This window comes from Pseudorca crassidens, chromosome 4 (genome assembly GCF_039906515.1).
Source record: "Pseudorca crassidens isolate mPseCra1 chromosome 4, mPseCra1.hap1, whole genome shotgun sequence".
NCBI classification, from domain to species: domain Eukaryota; kingdom Metazoa; phylum Chordata; class Mammalia; order Artiodactyla; family Delphinidae; genus Pseudorca; species Pseudorca crassidens.
The window spans coordinates 44823311-44839347 of record NC_090299.1 but is presented as its reverse complement, the minus strand read 5'-3'; the positions used below and the strand labels follow the sequence as shown (position 1 = coordinate 44839347).

At 34.2% G+C, this 16037-nt stretch overlaps 1 protein-coding gene and 1 pseudogene across 4 annotated transcripts in view; both read right to left on the bottom strand.

Moving 5' to 3' along the window:
- Positions 1-16037, bottom strand: part of NCAPG (non-SMC condensin I complex subunit G) — a 46294-nt gene that overhangs the window by 19619 nt on the left and 10638 nt on the right. For all 4 annotated transcript variants that reach the window (XM_067735598.1, XM_067735599.1, XM_067735601.1 and 1 more), the window contains exons 5-13: positions 15014-15098; positions 13812-14004; positions 13198-13347; positions 9292-9432; positions 8580-8703; positions 7296-7385; positions 6789-6968; positions 4006-4116; positions 1458-1577 (exon numbers count right to left, since the gene is read on the bottom strand). In XM_067735598.1, coding sequence (XP_067591699.1) covers positions 1458-1577; positions 4006-4116; positions 6789-6968; positions 7296-7385; positions 8580-8703; positions 9292-9432; positions 13198-13347; positions 13812-14004; positions 15014-15098 — 1194 coding nt within the window. The remainder of the gene's footprint in view (positions 1-1457; positions 1578-4005; positions 4117-6788; positions 6969-7295; positions 7386-8579; positions 8704-9291; positions 9433-13197; positions 13348-13811; positions 14005-15013; positions 15099-16037) is intronic.
- On the bottom strand, positions 9913-10013 carry LOC137224210 (U6 spliceosomal RNA; annotated as a pseudogene).

The window sequence follows — 16037 nt, the reverse complement described above, 5'->3', positions numbered from 1 at the left end:
CTATAGTTACTATAAGGGATCTGCAAACTATGACTCACGGGCCAGTTTGTTGCCTGTTTTTATACAGCCTCCAAGTTAGGAATAATTGTACATTTTTCAATGGTTAAAAAATAATATCTCATTATATGCTAAAATTATAAGAAATTTAAGTATCAGTGTCCATAAATACAAGTTTTACTGATCTACAACTACGCTTATTCAATTATGTATCATCTATGGATGTTTTCATACTACCACAGCAAAGCAGCAGTTGAGACAGACCATATGGCCTGCAAAGTCTACAATATTTACTCTCTAGACCTTTAGAAAAAAGGTTTGCCAACCAACCCATGGTCTAACCAACACTATATCCAGTCACAGCATAAAAATCCCCTACTCAAAATCTTCCAATTCTGGGACTTCCCTGGTGGTCAAGTGGTTAAGAATCCACCTTCCAATGCAGGGGATGCAGGTTTGATCCCTGGTTGGGGAACTAAGATCCCACATGCCGCGGGGCAACTAAGCCCTTGTGTTCTAGAGCCCTCAGGCCACAATTAGAGAGCCCGTGTGCTCCAACGCCCGCACACCACAACTAGAGAGAAGGCTGCATGCTGCAATGAAGAGCCCATGCCACAACAAAAGATCCCACATGCCGCTACTAAGACCCGACACAACCAAATAAATAGATAAATTTTTTTAAAAAAAAGAAAATAAAAACTACCAATTCTTTCCCATCTCATTCACTGTGAAGGCTACATCTTTACAGACTAGAAATCCCTAGAAGACATGGATGACCAGCTGCCTGCAAATCATTTCTCCTACTATTCTCCTCTTTGCTCAATCTGGCCTAGCCATATGAGCTCCCGCTCCTTTAATATGTGAAGCAGAGTCCTACTGATGGACCCCTTCCCCTGCTCTTTCCTCTCTTTGGTAACCTCTTACCCAGATCTACAAAGTTCATTCTCACTTCCCTCTGGTAACAGCCCAAATTTTGACTTATTAGTGAGGTCTTTCTAAACCAAACTGCTCCTTTTCCCTATTTCCAGTCCTCATTCCCCTTCTCTGCTTTATTTTTTTCCATCTGACATACTACATATTGTTTATTTTTCATTGTGTATTTCCTCTTCTAAAATGTAAGCTCCATTAGGACAGCAACTTTTATGTTTTTCATTACCTATCTTATTGTTTTCTAAAGTCTATAATAATGCTGGGCATATAATATACACTCAATAAATATTTGCTATATGATTAATTTTTTAAATACCTTAAATAATTGACATTTCATCTTTCTTCTACAAAAAAGTTTTAATAACAAAAAAATCAAAACATAAAAACTGAGCCCTTAAAAGTCATCCATAATCATCATCATCAACAAGCCCTGGAATCAATTAAACTTAATAACACTAGCAAAATCACCACAGATTGAGTATTTATCTCAAGAAGTATAATTAAGATTTTAATCACAAGATAAATCCTACCTGCAATAGTAATACAAAGTGTTTACTTGCAAAGTCCTGATTCTGTAGTCCACAGCATCCCAAGCACAAAACAGCCAGATTTCTTACTGTAGGATGAACACTTATTATTCCAGGAAGAATCTAAAATGAATTAGAAATTAAAATAATTTTGACTAGGATAAGAAATTTACAATAGTATATTTTAAAAAATGCAAATTTCTGTATGATTTTGCAGACCTACTCCATTTCCATGTAGTCTATTAACCCAAAAAAGTCAACTTTTGGTTTAAAAAAAGGTAAATATTAAATCAGTAAAACAGAAGAATACAGTCAGAGCAAAATATAGTCTGATCATGAGATACCTTCCCTCCACCTGCCGAAACTGACTCAATGGCTTCCCAATGCTCATAGAAAAGATAAAACCCCTTAACATAATATTTGATACACCTCATTCTGTAGTCTTTCCCAGTATCACCTTATACCATGCTATCTCTTGCTCTCTGTTTATTCAATTGAGCTGATTTCAACGCCTCCCATTCAGTGCCGTCCACTAGAAATATAATGCAAGCCAAGTATGTCATTTAAAATTTTTTTAGTAGCCACATTAAAGTGAAAAGAAAAAGATGAAACTAATTTTAATACATTTTATTTTACTCAATATAGACAAAATATTATCAATACAACATGTAATCAATGTTAAAAAATTGAGATTTTTTAGCTGTGGCTTTTTTCATGTTTATAAAAAATTGAGATAATCTCTGTTGTCTGTACTAAGTGTTTGAAACCCAATGTAGTTTTACATTTATAAATATGTATAAATATATATATATATTTGGACTAGATTTAATAGCCACAGGTTTTTAATATCCACATGTGGCTGGTGGCTACCATACTGAAGAGAGTAGGTCTAGATCATTCTTCCCTCTTTGTCACATAGTTAACGTCTAACTCAAACATCACCTCAAGGTCACCTTCCATAAACAGATGAAATCTCATTATCATAAATTCACATATGACCATAAAGCTCTTCTTCATAGCAACTATCAATGGCATAAGCTTTCACTTGTTTATTTGATTGATGCCCCCCTCACTTGACCGGAAGATCCAAAAAGGGCAGTCTATATGTGTTCTGTACACCATGTGCACTCTATCCCCAGCACTGGGTGTATAGATGTTCAATAAATATTTGTTCACTTAATATATGATTTTTATTTAAAGCACAGTAATTTCATTAAAATATTATAACTCCTATATTTAAATACCTTACTCACTTACATCCCTCTATAGTCTCTTTCAATCTTTAGAAAGATTGTTTTTATATACTTAAAATCATTATGACCATTCAATTTTGTGTTCTTTCTTCCCTCAATAGTGTTTCCCCACATATATATGTAAGTCTTCATATTTACTACTTCAATTGTGCAATTAATTATACCATCATTTATCATTCTCTTGCAATAGAACCAGACATAAAGTATACAAGCAGAACTTTAACAGTATCACTTTTCACTAGACATCTGCTTTGTTAAAAATAAAACTAAATTCTAACGGTTTAACAGATCTAGTTTTAATCAGCTCTGGACTGTTATAAACAATAATTGGTTTTCTTTACTACATTTAGAAACTCATGACAATCCAAGGAACTAGATTTTAGATCACATTCATTGGCTGTTTTTCACTAATCCCAAGTAAAAACAATTTGGGGAGAATCCTGGAAGAGGTTGGATACATTCAAAATTTGCTTTGGATAAGTAGCACTATTAAAAAGAATACTCTAAAGCTGCATGTCTAATACTGTTGCCATTAACCACATGTGGCTACTGAACACTTGAAATATGACTAGTCCAGATTGAGATTGTGCTTTAAGACTTAGTATGAAGAATAGAATGTAAAATATCGCAATAAAATATTGATTAAATGATGAAATTATAATATTTGGGGTATACTGGGTTAAATATATTAAAATATATTTAAATTAATGTATATTAGAATTAATTTCACATTTCTTTTTAATTTTTAAATGTGGCTACTAGAAAATTTAAAGTTACATGTGGTTTGCATTATATTTCTATCAGACAACGTGGTTCTAAAGGCTTGTGGTATTTATATCCCTCTGGTCAGTAAAATGGAGATTACCTATGAAGGATTACTTTAGTAAAGTCCTTAAATATATAATAAACAAATTCCCTTCACAGGGCTTACAATGTAACCTTCTTCTCAGTCTTTCTACACAGCAAGATTCTGGTACTTAAATATTCCTTATGTACCTCAGTATTTCCTCTTACTATTCAAAAAATGAAGATATTCTGCATCTCTTTCCAGCATAAAATAATTTTTTCAAATTTTCTAAAGGAATAATTATAACTTATATACCAGGTCATTTACATGCATTATCTTAATCTAATCCTCACAATATGAAGCAGCCACTGTATTACTTTTTCTTTTTTACCATTTATATTTATCAGATGTTTAAAATCGTCTTTTCATTCTTTTGAACCCCAAGGAACATATTACTTATAAAATGATGAAGGCGCGAGCTAAAATAAAGCCTCAAAGTGCACCAACATACCAAAGATTCAATGATGCCATTCATGGTTGCACCTATACCTGTTGAAGTGCACATCTGTTTCAACAGTTCATAGCACAAAATAAGACACTTCTGTAGTGTTTCAGCATCATTCTAAAATGAAACACAAAATATTCAGCATTAGTAAAAATATATTCTGCCCATCCCTTAAATGTTTACTTTCTCCAGGCTTTTTGTCCAAGATATGTTGTCTCTATACACACTCCCTGCACAACCTTATCCAGTCACAAAACTTAGCATTTATAAGCTGGTTCAACTATTTTCTAAGTTTCAGATTCATATATAAAACTGCCATAAGACATTTCCTCTTGTATGGTCCACAGGCTTCCCAAACTCAAAATGGCCAAAAGGGAACTAACCAATCATTACCCAAATTCCTCCTCCTGTGCTACCTCCATAAATTTCACTGCCATCTACCCAGCTGTCCAAACCAAAAGACCTAGGATACATTCTTGACTCACTCTTCTCCTTGTTACTAATTCTTAAATACTTCTCAAATCCATCACTTCTTTCCATATCCACCATCATTATCTTGTTCAGACTGCACTCATCTCAATCCTACATTACTGTTAACAGTCTTCAAACTAGTATGCCTGCCTGCAATTCATTTCCTGAGTAACAGTGATCTTTATAAGACATAAATCTCATCTTTAGTGGTTCACCATGATCTTTGGGTAAGGGACAATTTTTAAAATATTGTTTATACAAGGCCTTACATGAATTGGCCCTTAATTTCTTCCCCCCAGATTTATCTCTTATCTCTCCACCTCAATTCTTTAGTCATGTGGACCTGAAGTTTTTAAACACAACAGGCACTCTTTAACTTCTAGGCCTTCACACACGTCATTCCATCTGCCTATAACATTCCCTTAACAACTCACTGAGGAGAGATGACACAGAGTGCATTAAAAGCACAATCAAAGCCACTTGCCTGGGTTTGAATCCTGCCTCTACCATTTACTATCTGTATAACTTCAGGCAAGTTACTTGCCTTCTATAAAGTAAGGATAATTGTACCAATTCCATTAGGTCATAATGAGAATCAAATGAATTTATACTTGTGAATACCACAAAAAAAGGATCCTGTAACTACTTGCTTATATTATTTTTATTCAAATCTCAAGCTGAAACATTTCTTTTGGGGAAGCCAATACCACCCTCTCCATAAAACCCCTATACTTACCTGAACATAGCATTTATTATACTATACTGTAATTATACTGTAATAGATTTATAACCCTTAAAATAGGACAAATGAACAGATAAATGGTCAAAGCAGGTAAAGTTAAACAGATAATAATAACCATGATAGATCACCCTAGTTAAAATTTTCCTAATTCAGACCTGCAGTTTATATCATTTTTCAGTTTATATTTTCATTTTTCACTTTAAATTTGCTCCTCAAATTTAAGAGCCTATAACGATCCACTGACTTGGTCAAACAAAAGAAATAAGCTACTTAGCTATGAAAATAAAATTCAGGCATACCCACTGGGAAGGTAGGGTGTTAGAGCAGGGATATCTATGGCTGCAGAGCTCAAGGACATAACATAACTTACAAAACTCTCCTGTATAGTAAACTCTTCCCTATCCAGCATTCTCTTTATAAGAATAATCAGCACTTCCCAAACCAAAACTACAGTAATAAATGATGTTTACTACAAAAGGCAAGATCCTAAAAGACCTCCTGAATTAAAGTTAATAGCAAATATTTTAGTAATTGATACCATTTTACCTTACATTAAAATAATATTCATGTATCAAATACAACTAAGTTAATTAAAAAAGACTGCTGAAACGAAGCTTTAAATGTTATTAGATATATGTTTAGTATTTCTTTTTTTAAAAATTTTTATTGGAGTATAGTTGGTTTACAATGTTGTTAGTTTCAGGTGCACAGCAAAGTGAATCAGTTATACATATACATATATCCACTCTTTTTTTTTTTTTTAAGATTCTTTTCCCATATAGGCCATTACAGTATTGAGTAGAGTTCCCTGTGCTTTACAGCAGGTTCTTATTAGTTATCTATTTTATACAGTATTTCATTTAAAATAACAAAGTTACTTAGCTTTTTCTAAAAACAAAAGAGTAATTAAACTTTAAAAAATTATGTGTATAATTGCACTGTTACTATAGAAATTCTTTTCCTAGCAGTGGAAAGGTCATGAGTCTTCCACAAATAAGTGAAAGATGCATTTTCCTTTTCTAAACCATTCAAGACAAACAAAACAGAACAAAACAAAGAGAAGGAAACCACTGGAAAGCAGGTTTCCTTGGCAAGGAAGAAAGACTTCAGATTCTAGGGATTAGCATGACAAGGGAGCAAATCAAATAAAGTCTTAGCTACAATAATTAAAGTTCATTAAAGCCTTTCGAAGTCCAAAATAGAAAGGAACAGGCGGAAAAATATTATTTTTGTATTAGTTCATGGTATTGTTAAAAATCCCTCCTAGGGCTTCCCTGGTGGCGCAGCGGTTGAAAGTCCTCCTGCCGATGCAGGGGACACGGGTTCGTGCCCGGTCTGGGAAGGTCCCACATGCCGCGGAGCAGCTGGGCCCGTGAGCCATGGCCGCTGAGCCTGCACGTCTGGAGCCTGTGCTCCGCAAGGGGAGAGGCCACAATGGTGAGAGGCCCGTGTACCACAAAAAAAAAAAAAAAAATCCCTCCTAAGTGAATATATTCCAGCAGCTGAGTTAAGAAAACAAGGTTTAGTTGAGATGATTAACAGTAGCTGAAATTTAATATGAAAAATGTATCTATACCTTCTCTATGTGGACTTCTTTAATTTCAAGTTGCTCTGTCTCTTTCAATAGGTTTATTTTGGCATCTTCTAATGCTTTTACTTCTTCTTTTAATTCTGATGCTTGATTAAAATCCTGTAAGTTAATGCAATTTTCCAAAGCTGCTTTTGCCTCAATAAGTTTAACTTTTATTTCAGCCATCTAAGAAAAGATATAAATTGTGTAAACACCAAACAAAAACTATTAATATGAAATCTGTAGCAAACTGAAGAGTATTATTTAAAACCATTTCAACCATCTAGAAGTTAAGCAGTCAGGTACATACAGAAAAAGTGGCAGTCTTCCTGAAACAGAGATTGGCAAATCTTTCAGACTGACATAATCTGATAACATTTTAGATACTCTTATATAGTTTAATAGTTAACCAATAATTTGACTTTGTGCAATTTTGGAAATGTACAAGAAGAAATAAAAGACTTGCACAACTACAATATACTCAAGCATTTCTTTAATTTAGAAGACAGTTACCTTGAGTTCCTTCTTTCTTGCATCAGCTGGATCATTATTAACACCAACAGTAACAATGGGTGCCCGAATCTCTGAGATAATTTCTGTAACCTGATAAGTTATAATTCAGAATACATGCTTTAATATATGTTATATATCAGAAAATGACATCGAACTGTTATACAAAACTCCAAACTGTATCCACAATCTCTTGAAAAATAGAGCAAAATATACAAGCAAAAATGGCACACATTCTATTTGCTAGACAATTTTAGAAAAAAAATGACCAAACAATACATCTGACTAAAAACTCTTAAGATTATGGGAAGGTAAATAGGCACATAGACACTGAAGATAAATTCTCTTTCATATAGTGCTTTGAAACAGAAAAAATGAAAAGAGCATCTAATCTTAGGCACCATAAAACTAAAATTTTCTGCCTAAAATCCTCAACTCCCTCCCTTGTTCAGCTCCAATGGAAGTGGAATATAAAAAATTAGAATACTCTTTTATTCTTCCTTTGGGTATACAAGGCATAAATAATGACAGCAGATTAAACACTTTTCTTTCAGAGCCACTAGGCATTGGAGTTGGCCAATTCAGGAAAAAGCTGCATCCCAAAGGAAGGTACCTTAAGCAGGTGCTGGATAACCACTAACTGGGGATGTTGTAGAAAGAATTTATGTTATGTATATCTATATAAGGAAGGAGTGGAAAAGACAACCTTTGAATTAACTCGCAACTCCAAGACTATACGATTTTATGAAAATCAACGATACAGGCCTCTCTTTTTGGGCTACCCCAGAGAAAATAACACTTGAATATAGTAAAATAATAGATAATATTTATTTCTGTATTTACCAAGCACTTTATGAACATTGCTTCATTGAACAATGAAAGATAAATTTCATTGTTCTGATTTTGCAGACAGGTAAAAATTCTAAATTAAATAACTCAGGCAAAGCCACAAATCGAGAAAGCGTCCGAGGGGATTTGAACCCAGGTATGTATAAATTCAGTCGGCCCTCAAACCTTCTAGCAACCAATGCCTATATGTCACCTCTTCCCTAACCTGCTCCATTTCAAACTGATTCAACACAATGATAGATATGGTAAAAGAAAGGAGATATTTTTTAAAATGTGTGTGTGAGAGAGATTTGGTTTTAAGAAGTTTAAAGACTTGATAAAGAGACAAAACTAAAACAAAACAATTAAAGCCAAAAGTACTGAAAAGAGAATAAGACAACCCTCAATGTTATTGACCAAAATCTTTTATTTTTATCAAGAATGAAGAAAATTACTTACAATCTGTGTTCTCTTATTATCATCTATAATAATGTGGAGCAGTCTCTCAACAAGAAAAGAAATTAGGGATATTGGGGTGGTGGGTAGAGTAAGAATCTCCTGTAAGATAGCCAGCAGTCGTTTCCTGCATTCAAAAAGAACTATTTTAATTTCAGTACAAGAGTAGAAACACATTATATCTCTAACGTTTCACCTATTCTGCAGACTTAATTACAGACTTAATTTGTCTTCTTTTTTATATTTATCACTATAGGTACAAAAATATATGTACAGACTTTAGACCAAAATTCACGTTCTGAAAAAAAATTTATAAATGGCCCTATAATCTTTCATAAATCAACATGATGAAATGACAAAATACCATAAGTGAATCAAATCTTTTAGACTGTATTTATTAGAGAGGACTAGTAATACTAATAGAAACTTTTAAGCAAAAACCTGCAATTTTATTGATTTATTCTCAAGGAACTGAATTAGAAACTTATATTTCCATATATACATATATTCATATAGAGAGAGAGAAATTAGGAGAAAGACAGTATATAAATATATTTCCTCTTACATACTCCATATATATAAGAGGAAAGAGAACACTTCATATAACACTTTAGGGAGCTAGGTTAAATATATTTAATCATATTGTAACAAGACTATATTTCAACACATAAAATTAGAAGCGCAAATAAGAACAAGGGTTTACATTTAAATGTACCTTCCTCCTTCTTCATTGGTATCCAAAAACTTGATAATTAGAATCAATTGTTGACCTATAAACTCTTTTGTCATCAAATTGCCAATATAAGAAAAATCACCTCTCTGTTCTTCATTAACAACCGGAATGCTCTGAATATAACTAAAACAAGCACAATTAATAAGATGTAGAATCTGTTTAGAAACATTAAACATTAAACAGCTCCCCATTAAGTCAGAAAAGGTCATTTTCTGCTCATATCAGTCCAAATATACGGATATTTATACCATGTTATACTAATCCAGATCTACAGAGTAACTTCTGTGTTATTGTCATGAACTTCTGTGAACTTACTGGCTTGATTCAAAAGAATTTGGAAAATATATTTTCATTAAAGATTCAAATTTCCTATGGGAAATTTTCAAAAGGTACATATTTGTATCTCTCAAAATAACTATTTCAATGTCACTAGTATTCTCAATTATAAAGTTCTAAATCCCGTCTCCAAAATCCAATTATTCAGAAAGAGCTAGTCTTCCCTCATCATCCTTAATTAACCATTATTTTGTTTAAAAGAATAGTAGTAGAAATAGTAATTACATAAGTAATGCATGAATACAACGACCTTTTTAAAAAAATCAGAAAAATATAGATAGCTTCATGAATTTGTAGTACCATTGCTTAGGGGCCCTACTAATCTCTATATTGTTCTTATTTTAGTGTAGGTGCTACTAAGCAAGCACCGTCAACTACCCTTTTATTTTTACTATCACTGCCCAAATTAAAGCCTTTTACAACCCTCACCTAGATAACATTCAAGAGTCTACCAGAAGGTCTCCTTTTTTGTGTGGAACAAAAATAGCTACTTAAAAACAGAATTAAGAGTTTAAGTAGAATTAAGAGTTTAAACCTATACAACTAGGTGCCTTTAGGTTGGAAGTAATATATGAAATGATAATCCTGATGAAAAATGTCATTTTAAATTGTCAACAAAAATCAAGTTATAAACACTGCAGAATAATGATGAATAAATGAACTGACTCATAAAATGACAGCCAAGAGTAAATAAAAGCTCATAAATCTCTGGCAATGATATTAGGACCTTCAAGGCCATCAGGCACCCTTTGGATTCTAGCAGGAAACTAAACAAAAGCTACAAAACTGATAATTATCAAAATCAATAAATCAGTAGAGTTACTGATTTCTGACAAGCTAAGAAACCTTCACTCACCTTTGAATCCCTCCTACTTCTCCATCCCAGCTTTAGCACAATGCATAGTATCAAGACTTTGAATTTATTTTTAAAAATACCTAAAGAGTAGTTGTTTCATTAATAATTACAAATCCTGAACTGCATAAATACAACTTAAAATCGACCTACCAATTTTAATTACCATGAAATCGTCTCTTTCCAACCATTTTTAAAGGTAGTCATTATAATGAAGAGACCACTCAAGAAAGTCTTTTTTTAAACTCTCTTAAGAATTTAAGGTAGATTTCTTAAAATTCTATTAGTGTCCCTTTTTCTTACTCAAATTTGATAGGCCTCATTTAACATCCCCAATTTCTCTCTTTATGTGAACACCTCAATTAACAGGAAATCATTTTGTATCAGCATTCTGAGTCATTAACTCTTCCTGCTACAAAATGTCTGAGAATACACTTGAGATTATCAAGAAACAATTTTTCCATTTAATTTTGTCTCTGTTCTTGAGAAAACGAATCCTATCTAGTGACACTGCTCCAAAAAGAAAATCATCCTATTTCTTAAGTATTCTTTCAATAATTAAATATGATCTTTAAAGTTTTCCTTTTTATATGTGAAAAAAACAAGTTGATCCAAGTAACTTATTTCAAAACTCACAGATTAAGTGACAAAGGAAATATAAGAATCCCTGACCTCTTAAAGTTAGAGGAACCAAGCTCTTTACATGTCAATTTTCAGTAACTAAGAATTAATCAATCTGTGAACCAGTCTTTGAGATGCTCACCCTCTGTTATTTAAATATAATATTTAACATTTCCTCATATTTTCTTATATTTTTTCAATCTTCTATGAGCACTTATTACTTTTATATAAACATATATTATTAAGCATTGCATCAAAATTCATTCCTTTTGGGTACATTTCAACATGGCCCAAACACCATTATAATGAATACTCCAGTTAAATATTAAAGCCTGAAATAATTACCCTTAAAACTCTAAGTAGATTCCCACGTTTTTCATGTTACTATGAGCTCAAGCTATAAGTCTCCATATTGGCTCACATTTAAGATATTTATGGATTCAATGTTTTGCATACAAAATTCAAATACGTTCTTAGTTTCGCTCCCTAACTTACATGTGGGGCCATTATACACAAAAGCAGGACACTATATTTCACACCAAGAGAATTCAGGCCCATAATCCATATTATATGTAAAGCTTTTTAAAAAATGCATCAAAATCATGAAGTTAAAAATCTACACACCAATATCTATTGAAAAAATATATAACCTTTGGCCCAGCAATTCCACTTCTGGGAATCAACCCTACAAAATCCCAAACATACATAAAAATGTAAAGAAAATTTAAAACACCTTCATCAGTGAAAACTGAAAATACCCTAAATGTCCATCAGTAGAAAAGTAAATTAAACATTATCACCGTACTATGGAGTGATAGGTTGTTATTAAGATTGCGATAGATTTGTACTGATATGTACCAATATAATGATCTCAGATAGTAGTTGAAAAAAACCAAAAATATGTAGAATGTGTTATATTTTTAAAAACCATGCACTTAGTATATGTGTATGTGAATGTAGAGAAAGAGGGTTGAAAGTGTATACCCCAAATTGTTTAGATGTTAACTCTAAGGAGATTAATGGGATTGAGGAATTAGGAGTAAGAGGAAATACCGCATTTTTATTCTGTATACTTCTGTATTTGAATTTTGACAAAAATGCATTCATGTTTTACTTGTACAATTTTACTTGTATAATTTTGCGGTATGCGGGCCTCTCACTGTTGTGGTCTCTCCTGTTGTGGCGCGCAGGCTCAGCGGCCATGGCTCACAGGCCCAGCCGCTCCGCAGCATGTGGGATCTTCCCGGACCGGGGCATGAACCCACGTCCCCTGCATCGGCAGGCGGACTCTCAACCACTGTGCCACCAGGGAAACCCTACTTGTATAATTTTAAAGTGAACCAAGTAGAAACTAGAGTAATTCAAATAATTTAAGAAAAAGATATTTTGAAAAAACTTTTTAAAAAACAAAAGCCAAACCGTAACAGTTTTAATTAATACTAAAACTGGCCAGAGGTCCACCCTGTCAGTTGGAAAACTGTGGCCCATGCACCAGAGAGAGCCTGCTGCTTGTTTTTGTACAGCCTGCAAGCTAAGATTTTTACATCTTTAAATGATATATATATATGTAAATATATGTGTAAAAATTATATGAAATTCAAATTTTAGTGTCCATAAAAGTTGATGAAAGATTGATCAGAAAACAATCACACTTATTCATTACATATTTTCTGTGGCTGCTCTTGCAGTACCACAGCAGAACTGAGTCGTTGCGACAGAGCATGGTCCACAGACTCTAAAATATTTACCGTCTGGCACTTAGAAAAAGTTCGCCAACCAATTTCAAAGAGCAACACATCATCATCAACTTTATGGAGAAATGTTCATCATTACATCTTACCAGTTTTAAGGAAATGTCCCAAAACATATTGACTTTGGTCTTTCAGTATACTGACCAGCACAGGATATTCTTTAGAAAGACTCAATCAGTATACCTATTTATCCTTGCCTGTCCAAAAAAATGGTTTTCAACTTATTCTCAATCAAGCATTGCTTTGAGGGAGGGGGCTGGAAAGTTAATACACACAACAACACAAGTACAACACAAGTACATCCCAAACCAAAGAAAACAATTTTACCTTAGTAAATACTCAGCGTATACTACAGGCTCTGGCAAAATCTGCTCTAAAAATTCTTCACCTTCATCTCCTTTTGATCTCAAATATTCACAAAGGACACGCCAATACAAAGCAATTTCAGGAGTTAATGTATCTGCTGGAATCAATTTCCTTCATTTAAAAGGGAGACAGAATATATCTTAATATCCAGTAAAAATATGAACTGAGTAGAAAAGTGGGAATAAGCAGACTTGATTTATAACCACCATCATTTTAACTGCAGAGTCATTAACTTATCCACACAAAAGAGAATGAAAATATTTAAACCAAAAGAGAAAAAAAAAAAATCAAATGAGCAAACACAATAGGGATCCATGCTGTTGGACTTTCCATGGTAAGCTAATGCAAAAATCAAAGTAACAAAACAAAACAAAAAACGCAGCTAAAGTAGTCTATGATAAAGTAGTGAGTTCTAACACAAGGAGGAAAAAAAGGGAAAAAAGACATCCACCAGACTAAAGAAAAGACATGTAGATAAAAAGTACTGATACAATCTTAAGTAATGCAGAAGAGGACTAATTTTAATTGCAGAGGTTCATCCGTATCATATTTCAAATAATGAATACTTTACATACCTGCCATCATTATTTTTACAGATTTCTGCCAGTTCATTAAGAGGAGTCACTGAAAATAAGGCATTGAGAACAGAGACTGCCACTTCAGAAGAATTTTCCACATCTAACCGATGAAGCAACTCTAATATACTTCCTTCAGTGAAACGTAACCAGCCTTGGAGAAGATGCTTCTGCACTGCTTGTTTCACAGCATCTGTTAAGTCATTTGAAACACAGGTGAACAAAGTCTCCCTCTAGCTTCCATTTCCTATATTTTGTCTGTTTTAATTAACTCTTACCAGATCAATGTTAACTAAGTCGACATTTACTAGAAAAATGGGACCAGACAGAGGCAAAACAATGCATACTAAAGAAAAACTTAAAAGTACAATGATATTGTAAAAAGTGAAAAGTCACTGTGATGCTCACTTCCATATGAAAATGGAATAGGTCAGAACCAAATATACAACCACTACCACAGCCTACAAAAATATTTTTGCATTCCTTCTCCCCTGAGTTCACTGGGCTTCAGGTACTAGTCTAGACTATATATAACACCTATTATTTTACTTGTTGCCTGACTTCATCCATTTATTACATGATTGATATGTGCAGTAGTGAATCATACAAGCATATGATTGAAAAACCTTATTCTTAGTTTTTAAAGTCATCCTAGTCATTAGTCCTTCAAACTCATGTTTTCTTGCTACAGCAAAATTAAGCCATCTTAACCTTCTCATGGGGTTTGGAAATTTAAAATATATCATTCTTCATATCATTGCTATAAGTTGATTCTCCAGCTGTAACAAAGAGAAAAGGTGGGGGGGACTAGAAAAATTATACTGGTCTGACCATTTCTAATTGTTTCGGATACACAGAACACATTCATAGGAGGATATACACAAAAGGGGTAAGACAGCATTTTTTTTAAAGGAAGCGAAAGCGGTGAAAAAGAGATCCTGCCCTACTTCTGATGTTATTTTTATAGCCTTAAGCTTTAGTTTCTCCACACATAAAACACAGAAAAATTAAAACAAACTGCTACTTCTAAGTACCAAGACCTTTAACCCTAGAAAATGTATTCTATACAATACACGTAGATAAACTTTGACAGGCTGTGGGAATGATAGGCTTACCTGACTTAATTTAGGACACTCTCCTAAACCTTTTAAATCTAACCTCAAAATCTACTAATGTTTTGTCTATAATGATATCTAACTTACCTGATCTGTCATTAAGACCTTGTTGAAGGAGCATTACTCTCTGAGCAATGGACATAGCTCTCATGTGAACCTTTTCAGCTAAAACCTTAAAGAGATGATAATAAAAAAATGGCCATTAAACTCAATATAATTTATGTATTTTATAACTAGTAATATCTCCTTCACCTAAGAAAATTATCCAGAATTTCCAAAAAAATTAATATCTGGTAACACATTAATGCAATAAGATTCTACCTAAATTATCTACACTCTCCGTCCATAAAAATCTCAATTGAATTATTATGTGCCAAATATTTTTCAAAAGTATTTTAAGAGGGATTACGGCAGGGAAGATGGTGGAAGAGTAAGACGCAGAGATCACCTACTTCCCCACAGATACATCAGAAATACATCTACACGTGGAATAACTCCTACAGAACATCTACTGAACGCTGGCAGAAGACCTCAGACCTCCCAAAAGGCAAGAAACTCCCCCACGTATCTGGGGAGAGCAAAAGAAAAAATAAACAGAGACAAAAGAATAGGGACGGGACCTGCATCAGTGGGAGGGAGCTGTGAAGGAGGAAAGTCTTCCACACACTAGGAAGCCCCTTTGCGGGCGGAGACGGCGGGTGGCGGAGGGGGGAAACTTCGGAGCCACGGAGGAGAGCACAGCAACAGGGGGGCGGAGGGCAAAGCGGAGAGACTCCCGCACAGAGGATCGGTGTTCACCGGCACTCACTAGCCCAAGAGTCTTGTCTGCTCACCCGCCGGGGCCAGGGCTGGGAGCTGAGACTCGGACTTCGGTTGGAGCGCAGGGAGAGGACTGGGGTTGGCGGCGTGAACGCAGCCTGCAGGGGTTAGTGCACCACGGCTAACCAGAAGGGAGTCCGGGGAAAAGTCTGGACCTGCCGAAGAGGCAAGAGACTTTTTCTTCCCTCTTTGCTTCCTGGTACGCGGGGAGAGGCGATTAAGAATGCTGCTTAAAGGAGCGCCAGAGATGGGCGCGAGCCGCGGCTAACAACGCGGACCCCAGAGATGGGCA